This window comes from Vitis riparia, chromosome 12 (assembly GCF_004353265.1).
Source record: "Vitis riparia cultivar Riparia Gloire de Montpellier isolate 1030 chromosome 12, EGFV_Vit.rip_1.0, whole genome shotgun sequence".
In the NCBI taxonomy this organism is placed as follows: domain Eukaryota; kingdom Viridiplantae; phylum Streptophyta; class Magnoliopsida; order Vitales; family Vitaceae; genus Vitis; species Vitis riparia.
The window spans coordinates 22,757,859-22,773,023 of NC_048442.1; the positions used below are offsets into that span (position 1 = coordinate 22,757,859).

The 15,165-nt window shown below is 38.4% G+C and overlaps 3 protein-coding genes across 4 annotated transcripts; all 3 read left to right on the forward strand.

Moving 5' to 3' along the window:
- The first annotated feature begins 246 nt into the window (after positions 1-246).
- LOC117927125 (extensin-like) lies at positions 247-4,125 on the forward strand. 2 transcript variants are annotated; one of them, XM_034846534.1, is made up of 6 exons: positions 247-416; positions 489-612; positions 1,594-1,752; positions 1,928-2,016; positions 2,233-3,307; positions 3,590-4,125. In XM_034846534.1, the coding sequence occupies exons 1-6, from the start codon at positions 280-282 to the stop codon at positions 3,800-3,802; spliced, it is 1,797 nt and encodes a 598-aa protein (XP_034702425.1). In that variant the 5' UTR covers positions 247-279; the 3' UTR covers positions 3,803-4,125. The 2 variants fall into 2 exon arrangements, with proteins under 2 accessions (XP_034702425.1, XP_034702426.1); XM_034846535.1 differs by lacking the exons at positions 247-416; positions 489-612 and adding an exon at positions 1,160-1,407.
- A 5,225-nt stretch (positions 4,126-9,350) lies between these two features.
- Positions 9,351-12,255, forward strand: LOC117926887 (pentatricopeptide repeat-containing protein At1g79490, mitochondrial). The gene has a single exon (XM_034846189.1). It carries the CDS (start codon positions 9,380-9,382, stop codon positions 11,912-11,914), a length of 2,535 nt encoding a protein of 844 aa, XP_034702080.1. The 5' UTR covers positions 9,351-9,379; the 3' UTR covers positions 11,915-12,255.
- A 990-nt stretch (positions 12,256-13,245) lies between these two features.
- LOC117926889 (AT-hook motif nuclear-localized protein 16) lies at positions 13,246-14,773 on the forward strand. Its single transcript, XM_034846192.1, has one exon. The coding sequence runs from the start codon at positions 13,634-13,636 to the stop codon at positions 14,438-14,440; it is 807 nt and encodes a 268-aa protein (XP_034702083.1). The 5' UTR covers positions 13,246-13,633; the 3' UTR covers positions 14,441-14,773.
- The last annotated feature ends 392 nt before the right edge of the window (positions 14,774-15,165 follow it).

The following is a 15,165-nucleotide window of genomic DNA, read 5'->3' on the forward strand; positions in this document are numbered from 1 at the left end:
GCTCATGAATTGTTTTGCATTTGGCTTTAATCACTTGGATTCAGTTAATAGAGATGAAACAGTAGCATATGATAGTCAATATTTTGATGTGAATTGTCAAACATTCTTGGGTGCTAAATACTGGACCTGACTCTTACTGCACTTTCGACCAATTCAATAGCCACTGAGTTTTAAATTTTAATTATTTGTCTGTAATACAATTTTAGCAGTTTAGCAGTTCTCCTTTAACTGATGATTTTAGCAGTTTCATCAGCTGCTGCAGGCTTAGAGAAACTAAGTATGGAAAAAGGCGAAACACTGTCTGGTCTCCCTACTGCCCATTCTAGTTTACATAAATTAAACCGCTTACAATGTGAATTGGGAGAAGCCTCTGGTGCACAAGTAGATGATTCATCAGTTGGGAATTTGGACTTCAGGTAAGTCCTATTTCTTCTAAGTTTCATTACACCACTTGTTTGTTTATAATGACTGCTAAATATTTTGTGCAGAAATCCAGAGAATCATGGTGATGAGCAGCCCAGAATCATATCTGATGCTGATAGAGAAAATTCTGCATCATCTTGTGCAAGGGAGAGGCAAGGGATTGTGGGTCCTTCACTTTCGAGTGAAGCGGTAATTAAATTGCATTATAAAACAATTTCCTGTTCTTTTCTAGACCAGAGAATTTCACACCTCTTTGCTTTTATGATATTGATTGGTTTCATAAAAATGATACATAATTATCCATATTTGCATATTTGTCTTCTTTATTTATCTGAGCAGGCATTGTGGGAGAGCTTCTTTGCTTACCAAATCTGATCATCAAATCCAGTAGCATAAAACATCTCATGAGTAGTTGTTGAAGGTGTGTGTTGGGTGTGCACCAAAGGGCCGAGGCATAAAAAGTTTGTGCTTGTGACATTGTGTTGAACAGCACCACCCGAAAAATGCTTGATCCTGTTCTTTGATTTCTGAGTTTCTCAGCATCAAAGAAAGTGAAAGATACACAACATTATTTTTTTTTTTTTACACTTTTAATCTTGAGATTTCTAACTGTATATTGAAATTTTATATTTGTTATACTATTTTTTTGTTGGATGCTTCATTTAAATGCTTGGAATCATACATCAATTCTGTCGAGAATGATGTCGATCATCTGGTGGCTGGAACAACCAAACTAAAATGGATTTACTAAGATGCTTGGCATTTCCAATTTTTTGGTCAGAACAGATTTCCTGGAATCTTCCTGAGAGGAGATTGGCTACTTTGCTTTTTTTGAACAAGTCCTTTTCTGGAGGTTTTAAAAAATAGGGATGGTACAATGGTGGCTGGACCAGAACTTTTCCTATCATGTTTTATCTGCTTCATGCTTATCCAACTATTATCAAAGCTTCTTCAGATATAATAAGCTGCTGATGATAATCCATGGTATATGAATACTTGTTAATGCAGTGCCTGAACGACTCTGAACTCTAGCTTGTTAAGTTTTATTTACAGTACATGAATACATACATACATATATATGTTATAAGCATGTGTAAAACATTTTTTATTTTTCTCTGCTGCTTTTTTTTTTGTTTAGCATTGCCTCTGATTTCTTATATTATTTTACAGCATGCATATTCAGATTCTCTACCAAGTTTCCAGGAGCCAACTGAATATTCTTCAAGAGAATCTGAATTCTTCTTGAAGTTCTTGGCAGAACAAATACAGTCCTCAAGACACAGCAGTGGAGGATCATACAGCAGCAGACCAACTAATTTCGTGCCTGAGGTACGGAATTAGTGAACTGTGTAATGTTCAAAGCTTTGATGTTGAGTTGTAATGTTTCAAATCATTGCAGTTCAATCTGAGGCTTCGATGCAAGTCGAAAAAAAATGTAGAACAAATAGAATGAAGCATACTAGGTTCACCGTCCATTTTCATAAATAGTTTTGAATTCATGCAGGATGTTAGACAGGACACCTTTTCTGTATCTGGGCTACCTTCTCAAGCTTTGCCTAGCATCCACATTGCTCCAGAAACTACACTTCCTAGGCCATTTGCATTGGACCCTGACACTCAACATTCAGGTTCCTTGGAACATTCTGATAACATGCTTGCTGGCCCTTCACCTCCTCCAAGCTATGCAAGTATTCCCTCCGCTTTTCAGCAAGCACATACAGATGAAGATTTATCCCATCTACTTTTGCCGGAATTATTGCAAGATATTCAACACTACAGAAATCGTGCTCCAGAAACTACACTTTCTAGGCCATTTGCATTGGACCCTGACACTCAACATTCAGTTTCCTTGGAACATTCTGATAACATGCGTGCTGGCCCTTCACCTCCTCCAAGCTATGCAAGTATTCCCTCCGCTTTTCAGCAAGCACATACAGATGAAGATTTATCCCATCTACTTTTGCCGGAATTATTGCAAGATATTCAACACTACAGAAATCGTGCTCCAGAAACTACACTTCCTAGGCCATTTGCATTGGACCCTGACACTAAACATTCAGTTTCCTTGGAACATTCTGATAACATGCGTGCTGGCCCTTCACCTCCTCCAAGCTATGCAAGTATTCCCTCCGCTTTTCAGCAAGCACATACAAATGAAGATCCATCCCATCTACTTTTGCCGGAATTATTGCAAGATATTCAACAGTACAGAAATCGTGCTCCAGAAACTACACTTCCTAGGCCATTTGCATTGGACCCTGACACTCAACATTCAGTTTCCTTGGAACATTCTGATAACATGCGTGCTGGCCCTTCACCTCCTCCAAGCTATGCAAGTATTCCCTCCGCTTTTCAGCAAGCACATACAAATGAAGATCCATCCCATCTACTTTTGCCGGAATTATTGCAAGATATTCAACAGTACAGAAATCGTGCTCCTGCGAGTCACTTGGCACAACCTCCTGCTGGTTATGGAAATTTTGGGGGTCCCACCAACATTCCTCCTGCTGGCCATCGAAGTTTTGGGGCTCCCACCTACATTCCTCCTGCTGATCATCGAAGTTTTGGGAGTCCCACCTACATTCCTCCTACTGGCCATCAAAGTTTTAGGAGTCTTGCCTACATTCCTCCTGCTGGTCATCGAAGTTTTGGGCCTCCCACCTACATTCCTCCTACTGGCCATCAAAGTTTTAGGAGTCCTGCCTACATTCCTCCTGCTGGTCATGGAAGATTTGGGAGTGCCACCTACATTCCTCCTGCAGATTATAGAAGTTTAGGGAGTCCCAGCAACATTCCTTCGAGATTTCTGAACAATTTACCTGCTTCCATGAACTTGGATGAATTTTTAAGGTCCAACGAGGGAGCTCATTTCAACCCTCATCAGGTAAAAACAACATCAACTATTCAATGCTGTTTAATGGAAAAGGGGTTGATTTATAAATTTTATAAAATGTAGCTTTGGCTTGTGGAATATTACTTCCAAACAGAAGACCAAAAAGTATAGGAATGATTCCAACAAAATATCATTTTTCTGGTGCTTTGGTCAGAAGGATACTGGAAGTTCTCTGCAGTCATGCTCCTGACAGCTTCTACAATACTTCAATTTTACAGCAGAGCTTAAAAATGTTCATTTTCATTTATTTTATTTTTTTGCTCGTTTTACCAGGGTGGGAGTTCTGCTACCTGGGTTCGTGGGCCTGGTGGTTCAAGGGCAATACCTCCAGCTGCAGGCAGCACACATTATTATAGTTTGCCGGAACAGAATCAACAGTACCCCAGAGATGAAGGGAATCAGCGGCTCTTGCAACAGCATAGATCTCAAGGGTACCAAACTCCTGATGGATCTCAATCAAGGGACCCACGAAGACGATGGCCATGACATGGTCGAAGGTGATCAATCACCCTAGATATGGAAACACGACTAAGAACATTTTGTTTCATTTCTTCTTTTCAGTTCTTTTTGCCCAAAGGCATTATCATGATTTTGATAGAGGTGTGAATCAATCAAAGGCTTCATTAGAGTTCAGTTAGCCAGTTTATTACCATACCTGGGTCTATCCAATTGTACATAGTTGAAAGAGAAGTGTACTGGTTTTTGTCCCATTTACCTTTGATTTGTATTCTACCAAATTTACTGAGCTTAGAGCTAGCTTGATCATTTGAATTTTTTCAATGCAAAAAGACTTTCAGTTTCCTGTTAAATAGTGTTTGTAAATCTTACTTCTATTATTGCATTAATGGCTTAGGTGGTTTGGGTCAAGCACAATGAATTGATATTGCCTTTTCGATGAAGAATTTTAATACATATATGAAGGTAGAGTTTTATAAATTTGACATTAAAATTATGATTAATGGAGTAATTTGAGTGATAAAACACAAGTGGCCTAATAAAACTAGGATTAGTACTTTTTTGAATCTTATTTAGGTCTTTTTAACTTGAATGTCTGCTAAGCCTCCATTCAGAGCTATATATTTGTATTGAAGTGAAGGATGTAGAACAAAGGTAAAAGGCATAACAACAAAGGTAATTTTCAAGGATGCAATCGATGTTGGAGGAGGTTGATAGAGGTAGAACCAAATAAGCACTAGGAAGCTAACATAGCATGCAACAATAGAGCTAAATGAAGAACATTTTAAGTACTAGAAGTTGCCCCAAAGACGATTAAGAGGGAAAAGGTACACTTACATGTCTTAGGCTAAACATGTAGAGAAACTAATCCATTCAGAGTAATTGTCATTCTCAAAGCACTTTGACTCTCAAGTGAAGAGGCCAATTTGTGTATTCGTCTTTCCAAGAGAGGAGAATGTATGCATGAAGGGGAGAAGAGCACTTGACCAATCAAAATGAAGAACACTTGAGTGGAAGTTGAGCAAAGAGAAAGTTGCACACTTGAAATAGAACATGGTGATCGGGAGTGAAAGCTACATGAAAAGCAAGTTGCGCATGTGAATTCAAATAGTAGAAAGGGATCACGATTATGCATGATTGTCTTTAGGAGTTCATAAGCGTCTTGCCATTACGATCACAATCATGCATGATCTAACATATTTTTAAGTGTCTTACCATCCTTGGCATAATGACAATGAGTCTAGTAGAACGATCGAGGGGGAAGCCAGGGCATGTACAATTATACATATGTGTGTGTACTTGTGTAGTCTTCAAGCATAAATGCAATGTTGGCTTCCTTTAGTTGTAAAACTCTACCAAAACACTTGTGTTTTGTGCCTTTTAATTAAATTTTTAACTTTGAGATGTGGCTTATGAGGGAAGAGTTGGGGTTAGTGGAATTACATAAATATAGAATACTTAGATACATACACATGGATATTAGATGATTTTATAGTTCTTTTGGTTTGTTTTTGTTTTAGTTTAATAAAATTTAATTTTTCCTCAAGAATTTTGTGTTTTTTCAGCATCCTTCATGGTTGAGTTTGATTTCAACCATGAGGGGCTGAGCATTCATCTTTTAGAAGAGTGGCAAAGAGGATAGTGTTGAAAAGTATCCCAATTTTCTAATTAGTATAGATTTCTTTTTGTAAAGAATATTGTATAAAATATTTTCTAAGTTGATATGTTATTGTAATATTAGATTTCCTTATAAAACAAGGAAAGTTATGAGGAATATCTCTATAAATAGTCTAAGTCATTAGAGGAAAAAAATAATAAGATGGAAATGAACTTGAAAAGATTAAAGGTGGTGGATATAATTGTGAAAAAGAATGAGAGATGCTAAGTGGAGCAAGGGGGTTCGTGTGTTCCTTGATAACTAAACCTCTTATAATGATAACTATCAAATTTGCTCGTTTTGCCACTTCATCTCATCACAATATTCTTTACAAATTCCTATCAATTATTTTGGTAGCCAAGTGCCTCTAGTTACAAAGGATATTGCTTATTAAAGATTCTAGAGAAATGATTGGTATGGTAAGCTTTCCTCCCCTAAACATAAAAGATGGAATTAAAGACTGAAAAGAGAGGAAGCATTTGAGATGCAATTCATTCTAAAACATCGGCGTATTAAGTCTCAATCTCACTTGACATCATCGTATATGAAACATTACTTAAACCCTCATAACAACTCTATACCCAAGACTCATCAGGTCTTAAGTCTTTTAATAAAGGAAAAGAAGTGTGTTGGGAAAGCTCTCTTATAAGAAAGAGAAAATCAAACTTACCACAAGTTCACAAAAGCAATAATTATAAATGCATCAGAGTAGTTGGGAAATATCGAGTACCTAAAAGAGCCAACTAGATTAGAATGATTATGTTAAAGTTGGAGAACCAATGTACAAATAAAAATTAGTTCACATAGGAATGGATGTATTAGCTCATGTAAGAGTGCTCTTGAAGCTTCTTTCAAAATGGAGCATGAGATCTTATCCCAATTTTGTGCACCAAGGACTCCATTGCCAAATGGAGTAATGGAAATAAGATATTGAACTTTGATAGACAAAGTGAGATCGGTGATTGGTTTCTCATTACTTCTCATATTTTTTTAGGGATATATCTTAAAGACTATGTAATGCCTCTTCTTTTTCTAAAGATGTGTATCAAATTATAGGATATCCAAGAGGATTTTGGGATTATTACTTAATAGTCAGAATTATCAGAAGGTGTTTGTTGTTACAAATACCAGATTTCTGATGAAGACTATATGATATGTAATAAGGCAAACAATGATATAGATTGAAGAATACTAAAAATAGTCCTACTATACACAAGATACTATGAATCCAGTACCAACCATTCCCATTTCTAGTACACCGATGCTTGTCTAGTGGGAGGATTATTAAACAACCAAATTGATTCATGTATTTGGGAAAGTCTTTCGAGGCCATTATAAAGGAACATGAGATTGATCCCATAGATTACGATAAAACAATTAGTGATGTGGATGCACATTTTTAGCAGAAAGCTATGGAGACAGAGTTAGAATCCTTATGATTCTAATGTAGTTTGGGTTCCTGTAGGAGCACCTATAGGGATAAAACCCATAGGTGTAAGTTGGTCTACAAGAGAAACAAAGGAGTAGATCGAAAAAGTTTCGAATATCGGAAACTTTTTCACCACTAACCATATTCAGATCCATCAGAGTATACCTTCCCATTATGGTGTATCTCATTTATGAGATATTGCAATAGGATGTCAAGTAAACAATTATCTTGATATTAACATTTATATGATGTAACAAGATATTTTCATAGCAAAAGGCCCTGTGAGTACAAGAAATTGTAGGGAAGCATGGTGGTGTTATAAGATCTTGTAGGTATATGACAATCTACTCATTAATAATGATGTAAGGTTATTGTCATCAGTCAAGATTTGGTTTTCTACCCAGTTCCAGATGAAGGATCTGGGAGAAGCGCAATATATTATTGGGATTAAGGTCTTTAGGGACCACAAGAATAGGAAACTAGCTCTATTTCAAGCTACCTACATAGATAAGCTTTTGGTTAAGTATGTAATGTAGGATTCCAAGAAAGGTTTGTTACCTTTTAGGCATGGAATTCCTTTTTCTCAAGATTAGTGTCCTAAAACACCTAAGAAGAAAGAGTGCATGCGGCCAAAAAGTACCCTATGCTTCTACAGTGGGTAGCCTTATGTATGCGATGCTATGTACTATGCCAAATATTTGATTTATAGTGGGTATTGTGAGTAGATATCAGTCTAATTAAGGTCCAGGACACTGGACTGCTATCAAGCATATACTCAAGTATCTTAGGAAAACGAGGGATTATGTTTTTGTGCTCTAAAGTGTTGAGATAGTTTAAAGGGTGACATAATGGTTGACAAGATACCTTTTGTGGAGTACCTGGTGGATCCCTTCACCAAGACATTGACATTGACATGGAAAGTCTATGTTAGTCATAGGGCTAACATAAGTTTCAAATAAGTATCTAGCATGCTTTATAGGCATGATGCTTTGAGGGCTAGTGAGAGATTGTTAGGATAGAGTCCTTAAAAGTATGACATGATGTAATAAATTTGGAATTCATTATTTATTTAATGATGTTCCAATTTCACTTTTATTTATCCTTATTCCATGTATTATACTTTATGAGCATTATTGTTTGTATCTTTTGCATTATATGTGACTTAGGTGTATTAGGAGTTGCACAAAAGATCTAAGTCATGGGTTCCTTGCAAATAGATGACTTGTTCACTGTCAATTCATGGGCTTAGACAACCCATTAGAGGTTGTAATGCACCATAGGTTTTCCATGGTGAGTGCACTAGTGTGTATGGTTGCATATTAGACAAAACCTATGGTGAGTTATGACTTAAGGCTATCAAGTAATCATGACTTCACTAAGCTGCTTCATTGTATTATCTTTCAACCTTGAGAGAATATTCAATATAGATCTTGTGCTGAAGTTAGTAATGACTTTGATCTATAGGTGAAATCATAAGCTGATTATATATTCCCTATGGATTGAGTCACTATTGATGGAAGCTAGTAACAATAGGTATTCTCAATAAAGACATCATGATATCTCTTGAGATTGAAACAATATGTCCCCTTGACTGATCCTAAGGAGACACGTTCATGGAAACTATGCTCATAGTAGTTCCTTAAGTGGAACTTGACATAGGTTATTTGAGAGTTAAGATATGTTAATTGAACACACAATATGAGAATATATACCTTAAGGATTATAGAGGTAGTCTTGAAAGGCTGATAGTTTTCACCTTGTTAGACTACGAACACCAGTTCATTGGGAGACTAAACACAATGGATAGCAGGTTATAGACTTGAGCATTTGGTGTCTCGTTATTATTTACATAGGATATTGAAGTTCAATTGATTCTCTATAGTAAAAATAATTAATTACCACAAAATCATTGCAAATGCACTCTTGTCTACTCCAATAATGTTGAGATAAGAGAGAGAGAGAGAGTTTCGTATCAAAGTAATTTTTTTTATAAATATTCTTTATCTAAACTTGTGTTAAAATTATTTGTCAAAGTAGTTCGTTCGTACAACATCAAGTTCCATTTTATTATTATTTTTTATTTTTTTGTTTTAAAATCACAGTTAGTAATTATAGTTTTACCTTTAAATTTAGAGGCACGATTACCAATGATGGTTTTAAAATCAACATTGGTAATTGTGGTTTTAAATTTAAAGGTAAAACCACAGTCACTATCTATGATTTTTTACACTAAAGTCACGTGAATGATTATGTGATTACAAAAACTTGATTGGTAAATTTTGGCCCTCAACTCAAAGAGAGAAAAGTTGGGTGGAGAAAAGGCAAGAAGGCCAGAAGGAGGGCATGAGTATTGGGCTTTTAACTGTTGGGCTACTTGCATGGTCATCATGCACCGCCCGACGGACATGAAGCCCATATTATGTTCCATCGAAACGACCCCGTTTCAGCCTCCTCCCGGCCACTTAGTTCTCTGTAAAAGGAACCTAGTCTGAAAATCGCTGGAGAGGGATTTGAAACGAAAATGGGAATGAGAATTGATAGACGGTGGTCGCCTTTGATGAACAAGGCCTGGTGTAATCTCATCAAGCGCCCCCCACTATTTCTGGTAAGCCCTAAAGACCTCTCTCTCCTCTCCAAAAGCCACCCTATATTTACTTCTTCATTTCAGGCATCCAATATTCACAACCCAAATTTTATCAACCCCTTTCTTTTTTCTTTAAAACCAAGAAACCCTAGCCCTATATTTATCAATTTTTCTAGAGCGTTCTGTTCTGGGAGCCACCACCAAAACTCTAATCGTAGTACTAGTAGTAGTGATTGGAACCAAGAAGATGTAGAGTATTTAGATGAATCTGGGAGTGTTATTTTCACCGGAAAAGGAGTTCGGTCCGTCGATCCGGGGCTCGATGACCACGTGATGGTGGGTGGACTGAAGAAACCGTTTCTGAATGTTTCTGCGGTTGCCAAAATTGTTGAAATTGTCAATAGGTGGAGATGGGGTCCTGAATTGGAGACCCAATTGGATAAGCTCCACTTTGTGCCAAACATGTCTCATGTAATTCAAGCATTGAAGATTGTCACCGATACTGATGCGTCTTTGAGTTTGTTTCGGTGGGCAAAGAGGCAGCCTTGGTATTCTATGCTCAATGATGAGTGTTATGCTTTACTGTTTGATAGATTGAATCAAAGTAGAGACTTTGATGCAATTCAATCCTTGTTTGATGAGATGATTCGAGACTCCGGGGATAATAATGGGGTTTCTTCTGTTATTGCATGTAATCAGGTTGTTCAGGATTTGGCTAAGGCTGAGAAATTGGAGGTGGCATTTTGTTGTTTCAAAAAAGTCCAGGATTCAGGTTGTAAAATTGATACTGCAACCTATAATTCCCTTATAACCTTGTTTTTGAATAAGGGTTTGCCTTATAAGGCATTTGAGGTATATGAGAGCATGGAAGCGGCAGGATGTTTGTTGGATGGTTCAACTTATGAATTGATGATACCAAGCTTGGCAAAATCGGGCCGTCTTGATGCTGCTTTCAAGCTCTTCCAAGAAATGAAAGAGAAGAATTTGCGGCCAAGCTTTTTGGTGTTTGCTTCTCTTGTTGATTCCATGGGGAAAGCTGGGAGGTTAGACACATCAATGAAGGTGTACATGGAAATGCAGGGTTTTGGGCTCAGGCCATCTGCTACTATGTATGTTTCCTTGATTGAATCATTTGTCAAGGCTGGGAAATTAGAGACAGCTCTTAGGATTTGGGATGAGATGAAGAAAGCAGGGTTTAGGCCTAACTATGGATTGTATACAATGGTTGTTGAGTCTCATGCCAAATCAGGAAAGCTTGAGACTGCAATGTCAGTGTTTTCAGATATGGAGAAAGCTGGATTTTTACCTACACCATCTACCTATTCTTGTCTCTTGGAAATGCATTCTGCCTCTGGACAGGTAGACTCTGCCATGAAGTTGTATAACTCGATGACCAATGCAGGATTGAGACCTGGTCTGAGTACTTATACTGCTCTTTTGACGCTCCTAGCAAATAAGAAGCTAGTGGATGTGGCTGCTAAAGTTTTACTTGAAATGAAGGCCATGGGGTTTTCTGTTGATGTGAGTGCTAGTGATGTTCTAATGGTTTATATAAAGGATGGCTCTGTTGATCTAGCTTTGAGGTGGCTGCGTTTCATGGGTTCATCTGGAATCAGAACCAATAATTTCATTATTAGGCAGCTCTTTGAGTCATGCATGAAGAATGGTTTGTATGAGTCAGCCAAGCCGCTCCTTGAAACTTATGTAAACTCTGCTGCAAAAGTTGATCTTATACTTTACACATCAATTCTAGCCCATCTTGTGAGATGCCAAGAAGAGCAGAATGAGAGGCATTTGATGTTGATCCTTAGTGCTACTAAACATAAGGCACACACTTTTATGTGTGGACTCTTCACTGGCCCAGAGCAAAGGAAACAGCCAGTTTTATCCTTTGTAAGGGAATTCTTTCAGAGTGTTGATTATGAATTGGAAGAAGGGGCTGCAAGATATTTTGTCAATGTTCTCCTTAACTACCTTGTTCTTATGGGGCAGATAAACCGAGCACGTTGTGTTTGGAAAGTTGCATATGAGAATAAACTTTTTCCAAAAGCAATTGTTTTTGATCAGCATATCGCTTGGTCCCTTGATGTTAGAAACTTATCAGTGGGAGCTGCTCTTGTAGCAGTTGTGCACACCCTTCATAGATTTAGAAAGCGGATGTTGTACTATGGTGTTGTCCCAAGACGAATCAAATTGGTCACTGGACCCACTCTGAAGATTGTGGTTGCACAGATGCTAAATTCAGTAGAGTCCCCATTTGAGGTTAGTAAGGTTGTTCTGAGGGCTCCAGGAGACTCTGTCATGGAGTGGTTTAAGAAACCAATTGTCCAGCAATTTCTTATAAATGAGATTCCATCCAGGGCTGACATCCTCATGCACAAGCTGAACACACTTTTTCCAAGTTCGGCTCCTGAAATTAGATCTTTGTCCCCTCCCAAACCTCTTATCTCAGGAAAGGCCATGTCACCATAAAGTGAACTTGAGATTAATTGTAGGCCTTGTACCGTTGAGAAAGGAACTGTCAGGTGTTTTTTTTTTTTGCCTTCCCTTGCATTACTGATAAAAGGCTTTCTGTCGATCAGCCAATGGCACCCAGTGGGTTCTCCGTTTTAGATGCCACTGTTGTGCCAGAGGCCAAGAGGCATTCTAACACAGGGATAGAGCTACTTTGTCCTGGCACTGCCAGTCAGATGAGGTCATATGTCTTGATGACAATGTTGCTGTAAAAAATCTTAATTCAAACCACATTGGATCTGCTTCTGTATCCTGTAAATGGTTGATGGTGAGTAGCATTGGACCTGTATCTCCTTTAATTAATGGCTCACTTAAAGATATGAACTCCTTCCATTCTAATAGGCACATATTTGAGCGTCAGGCAGGTAATTAATCATGCTTTAAATTTTTGTACTGTTTACAGCATATAGCTTAGTATAGCAATAGTAACACCATCTGAATAATTGACACTTATAGATAAAGTGCTATACTTCCATGGAAAATATGTATCAATAGATTATGTTGTGGTTGTGTCTCCATAAAATCTTTGAGAATGAAAATTAGTTTAAGCAAATTCTCTACTGTTATTCACATGAGCTACTTAAATATTCATAAGGGAGGCTTTATGTTATTGCACACTAGGGAAAAGATTGAAACAGATACACTGTTTTCTGCTTGTTCTATATTAGAGTGATGACCAAGGGCATGGGTCTGTGAGTTTGAGAATGATGATTGGGTTATTACATGTGTTTTAAAGTGTTTTGCGATGCAAGAGGAGGCTGAGAGGTTAGAAAACCTGCTGAGACTTGACCTATTGGCCTGTTCTCTTGGGCTTGTCTTATCACCTGATTTTCCAGGATTGAGAGTCCTGCAACCTGGGTTCATGGGCATGGCTAAAGGGCAAAATGTTCAGTTCTGGGCAGCACATATTATGGTTTCTGGGAACAGAATCAACTACACTGCTGATGTCAACAGTCTGCAGCTCTGCCAACGGTATGGATCATTACAGTAAGGAAATCCCTATCATTCTCAGTCAGGCCTCATAAGTTTATGTGATCACCCCAAATCTGGCAATACAACTACTAGAATTTGTTTTATTCTTATTATTATTGTTTTTTTGGTTCTTTTTCCTCTTAGGCATTGTAATGATTTTGAAAGAGGGAATCAATCAAGAGATCATTATGGTTCATGTATGAATTTACTGTGTTTTGAGTATATGCAATACATACACTGAACAGAAGTCAGACTCATACTTTTTTTCCCTTTGACTTGGTCCTTGGATTAGATTCTACCAAATTTCTCATGTTCAGAGGTAGCTTGTTGTTTTGAATTTTCCCAGTGCAGAACGGCTTTCACTTTGGCTACTAATAGTTTGTAATCCTTACTTTGCGATTGCAGTAGTTTCCCACAGATATGTTTTGGCTTGAGTTCAATATTTTAAATGAGATTTGGATATCTGTTGGGAAAGGCAATTGACATGAAAGAGAGTTTTGTTGAGAGTTAGGCAGTGAGATGAATCCATAAAACTATTGCTAAATTATGAGGTTGGTTTTACTTAACCATCTCCTAATCCCCAATCATTCTTTCGGGTTTTTATCATAATTTTATCTGCACAGACCTACTACTTAAACTAACATTCCCAACACATTTCAAGCATTTTCCTGTCATCTCCAAGCAGAGCACTCCATGACTGCATGAATGGCAGGAGGAGGTGGCGGAGCAGATCCAATGGTCCCTTCTATTGGGTTGAAGAGTGCCATGGATAGGAACCAAGAACAGGTCAAGGGTAGCAATCACAGGGCAGGCATTGATGCCATACTCATGGCTCCCAAAGTTCCAAAAGCAATGCCAGCAGTTCCTTTGGCATCTGAAGGTGAGGCCACCCGCCGGCCTCGTGGCAGGCCAGCAGGCTCAAAGAACAAGCCAAAACCACCCATCATCATCACCCGAGACAGCGCTAATGCTCTTAGGGCTCATGCCATGGAGGTGAGCTCTGGTTGTGACGTGAGTGAGAGCTTAGCCAACTTTGCCAGGAGGAAGCAACGCGGGATTTGCATCCTCAGTGGGAGCGGGTGTGTGACCAACGTAACACTTCGGCAACCTGCCTCTTCTGGGGCCATAGTCACCCTCCACGGCCGGTTTGAGATCCTGTCTTTGCTGGGTTCAATATTGCCCCCACCTGCACCACCTGGGATCACAGGCCTGACCATTTACTTAGCTGGGGCTCAGGGGCAGGTTGTGGGCGGATGTGTGGTTGGTGCACTCATAGCTTCCGGACCTGTATTTGTCATGGCTGCATCCTTCATGAATGCAACATTCGATCGTCTGCCTTTGGATGATGATGAAGTAACCACTGCTGTGCAGAACCAGCATTACCAGAATGGTCGTCACCATCACATTGATATGTCGGATTTGTATGGGATTCCCCCAAACTTGCTCACAAATGGTACCATGCTCCCAGAGATATACTCTTGGGCACCTGGGCGAACTCTATCCAAAACCTAGCTTCAATCAGCAAGAACAACACTAGTCTCCCCCATAACCATACACATTAATATTCCTAGAAAGCGTTTGGCTCCCATTCCCTAAAGAAAAGCTCTAGTAATATACAAATTAAGATGTAATGGAGTGTGGCAAAGATTGATTCCATATTGAGACTTGGTTTAATGTTTTCTCATGTAGTAATCAAGTTCATTTACCATTAGGGATATATAAACGAATATAGTATCTCAAGTTTTCATGTACTAACCAACCCATGATCTTTGGACTTCTCAATACATTTTTGTGCAGCAGGCCATCAAGGAATTAACCTTGGAAGCAGCACTTGATTGAAGCTAACTGTTTTGATATGCAAGCTTTGGTTTCTCAGTTTTACCAGCTTGTTCTTCCATTACATTAAAATAGGTGTACTTAAACTGTACGCATTGATTGCTTAAAAAAGAAAATCTCGATTCTATGGTGAGATGGGAAAGACAGGAATATCTAGAATATGCACATGTATGGTGAGATGCAATTCTATGATAAAGTCCATGGCAATGATGGGAAGAACACAAAACTTCTGGTTTGGAATCATCATATAGGTGATACTTTCTCATGTAACTCCTATTCCTTACAGTTTATGAGAAACCTACTTGAATTCCATGTGATATTTTCTAGGAAAATGCTCTAGTTGTCAAGAAAAACAGTGAAGGAAAATGGCAACCGACGCATCACTCTGTTTGTATCCGAGT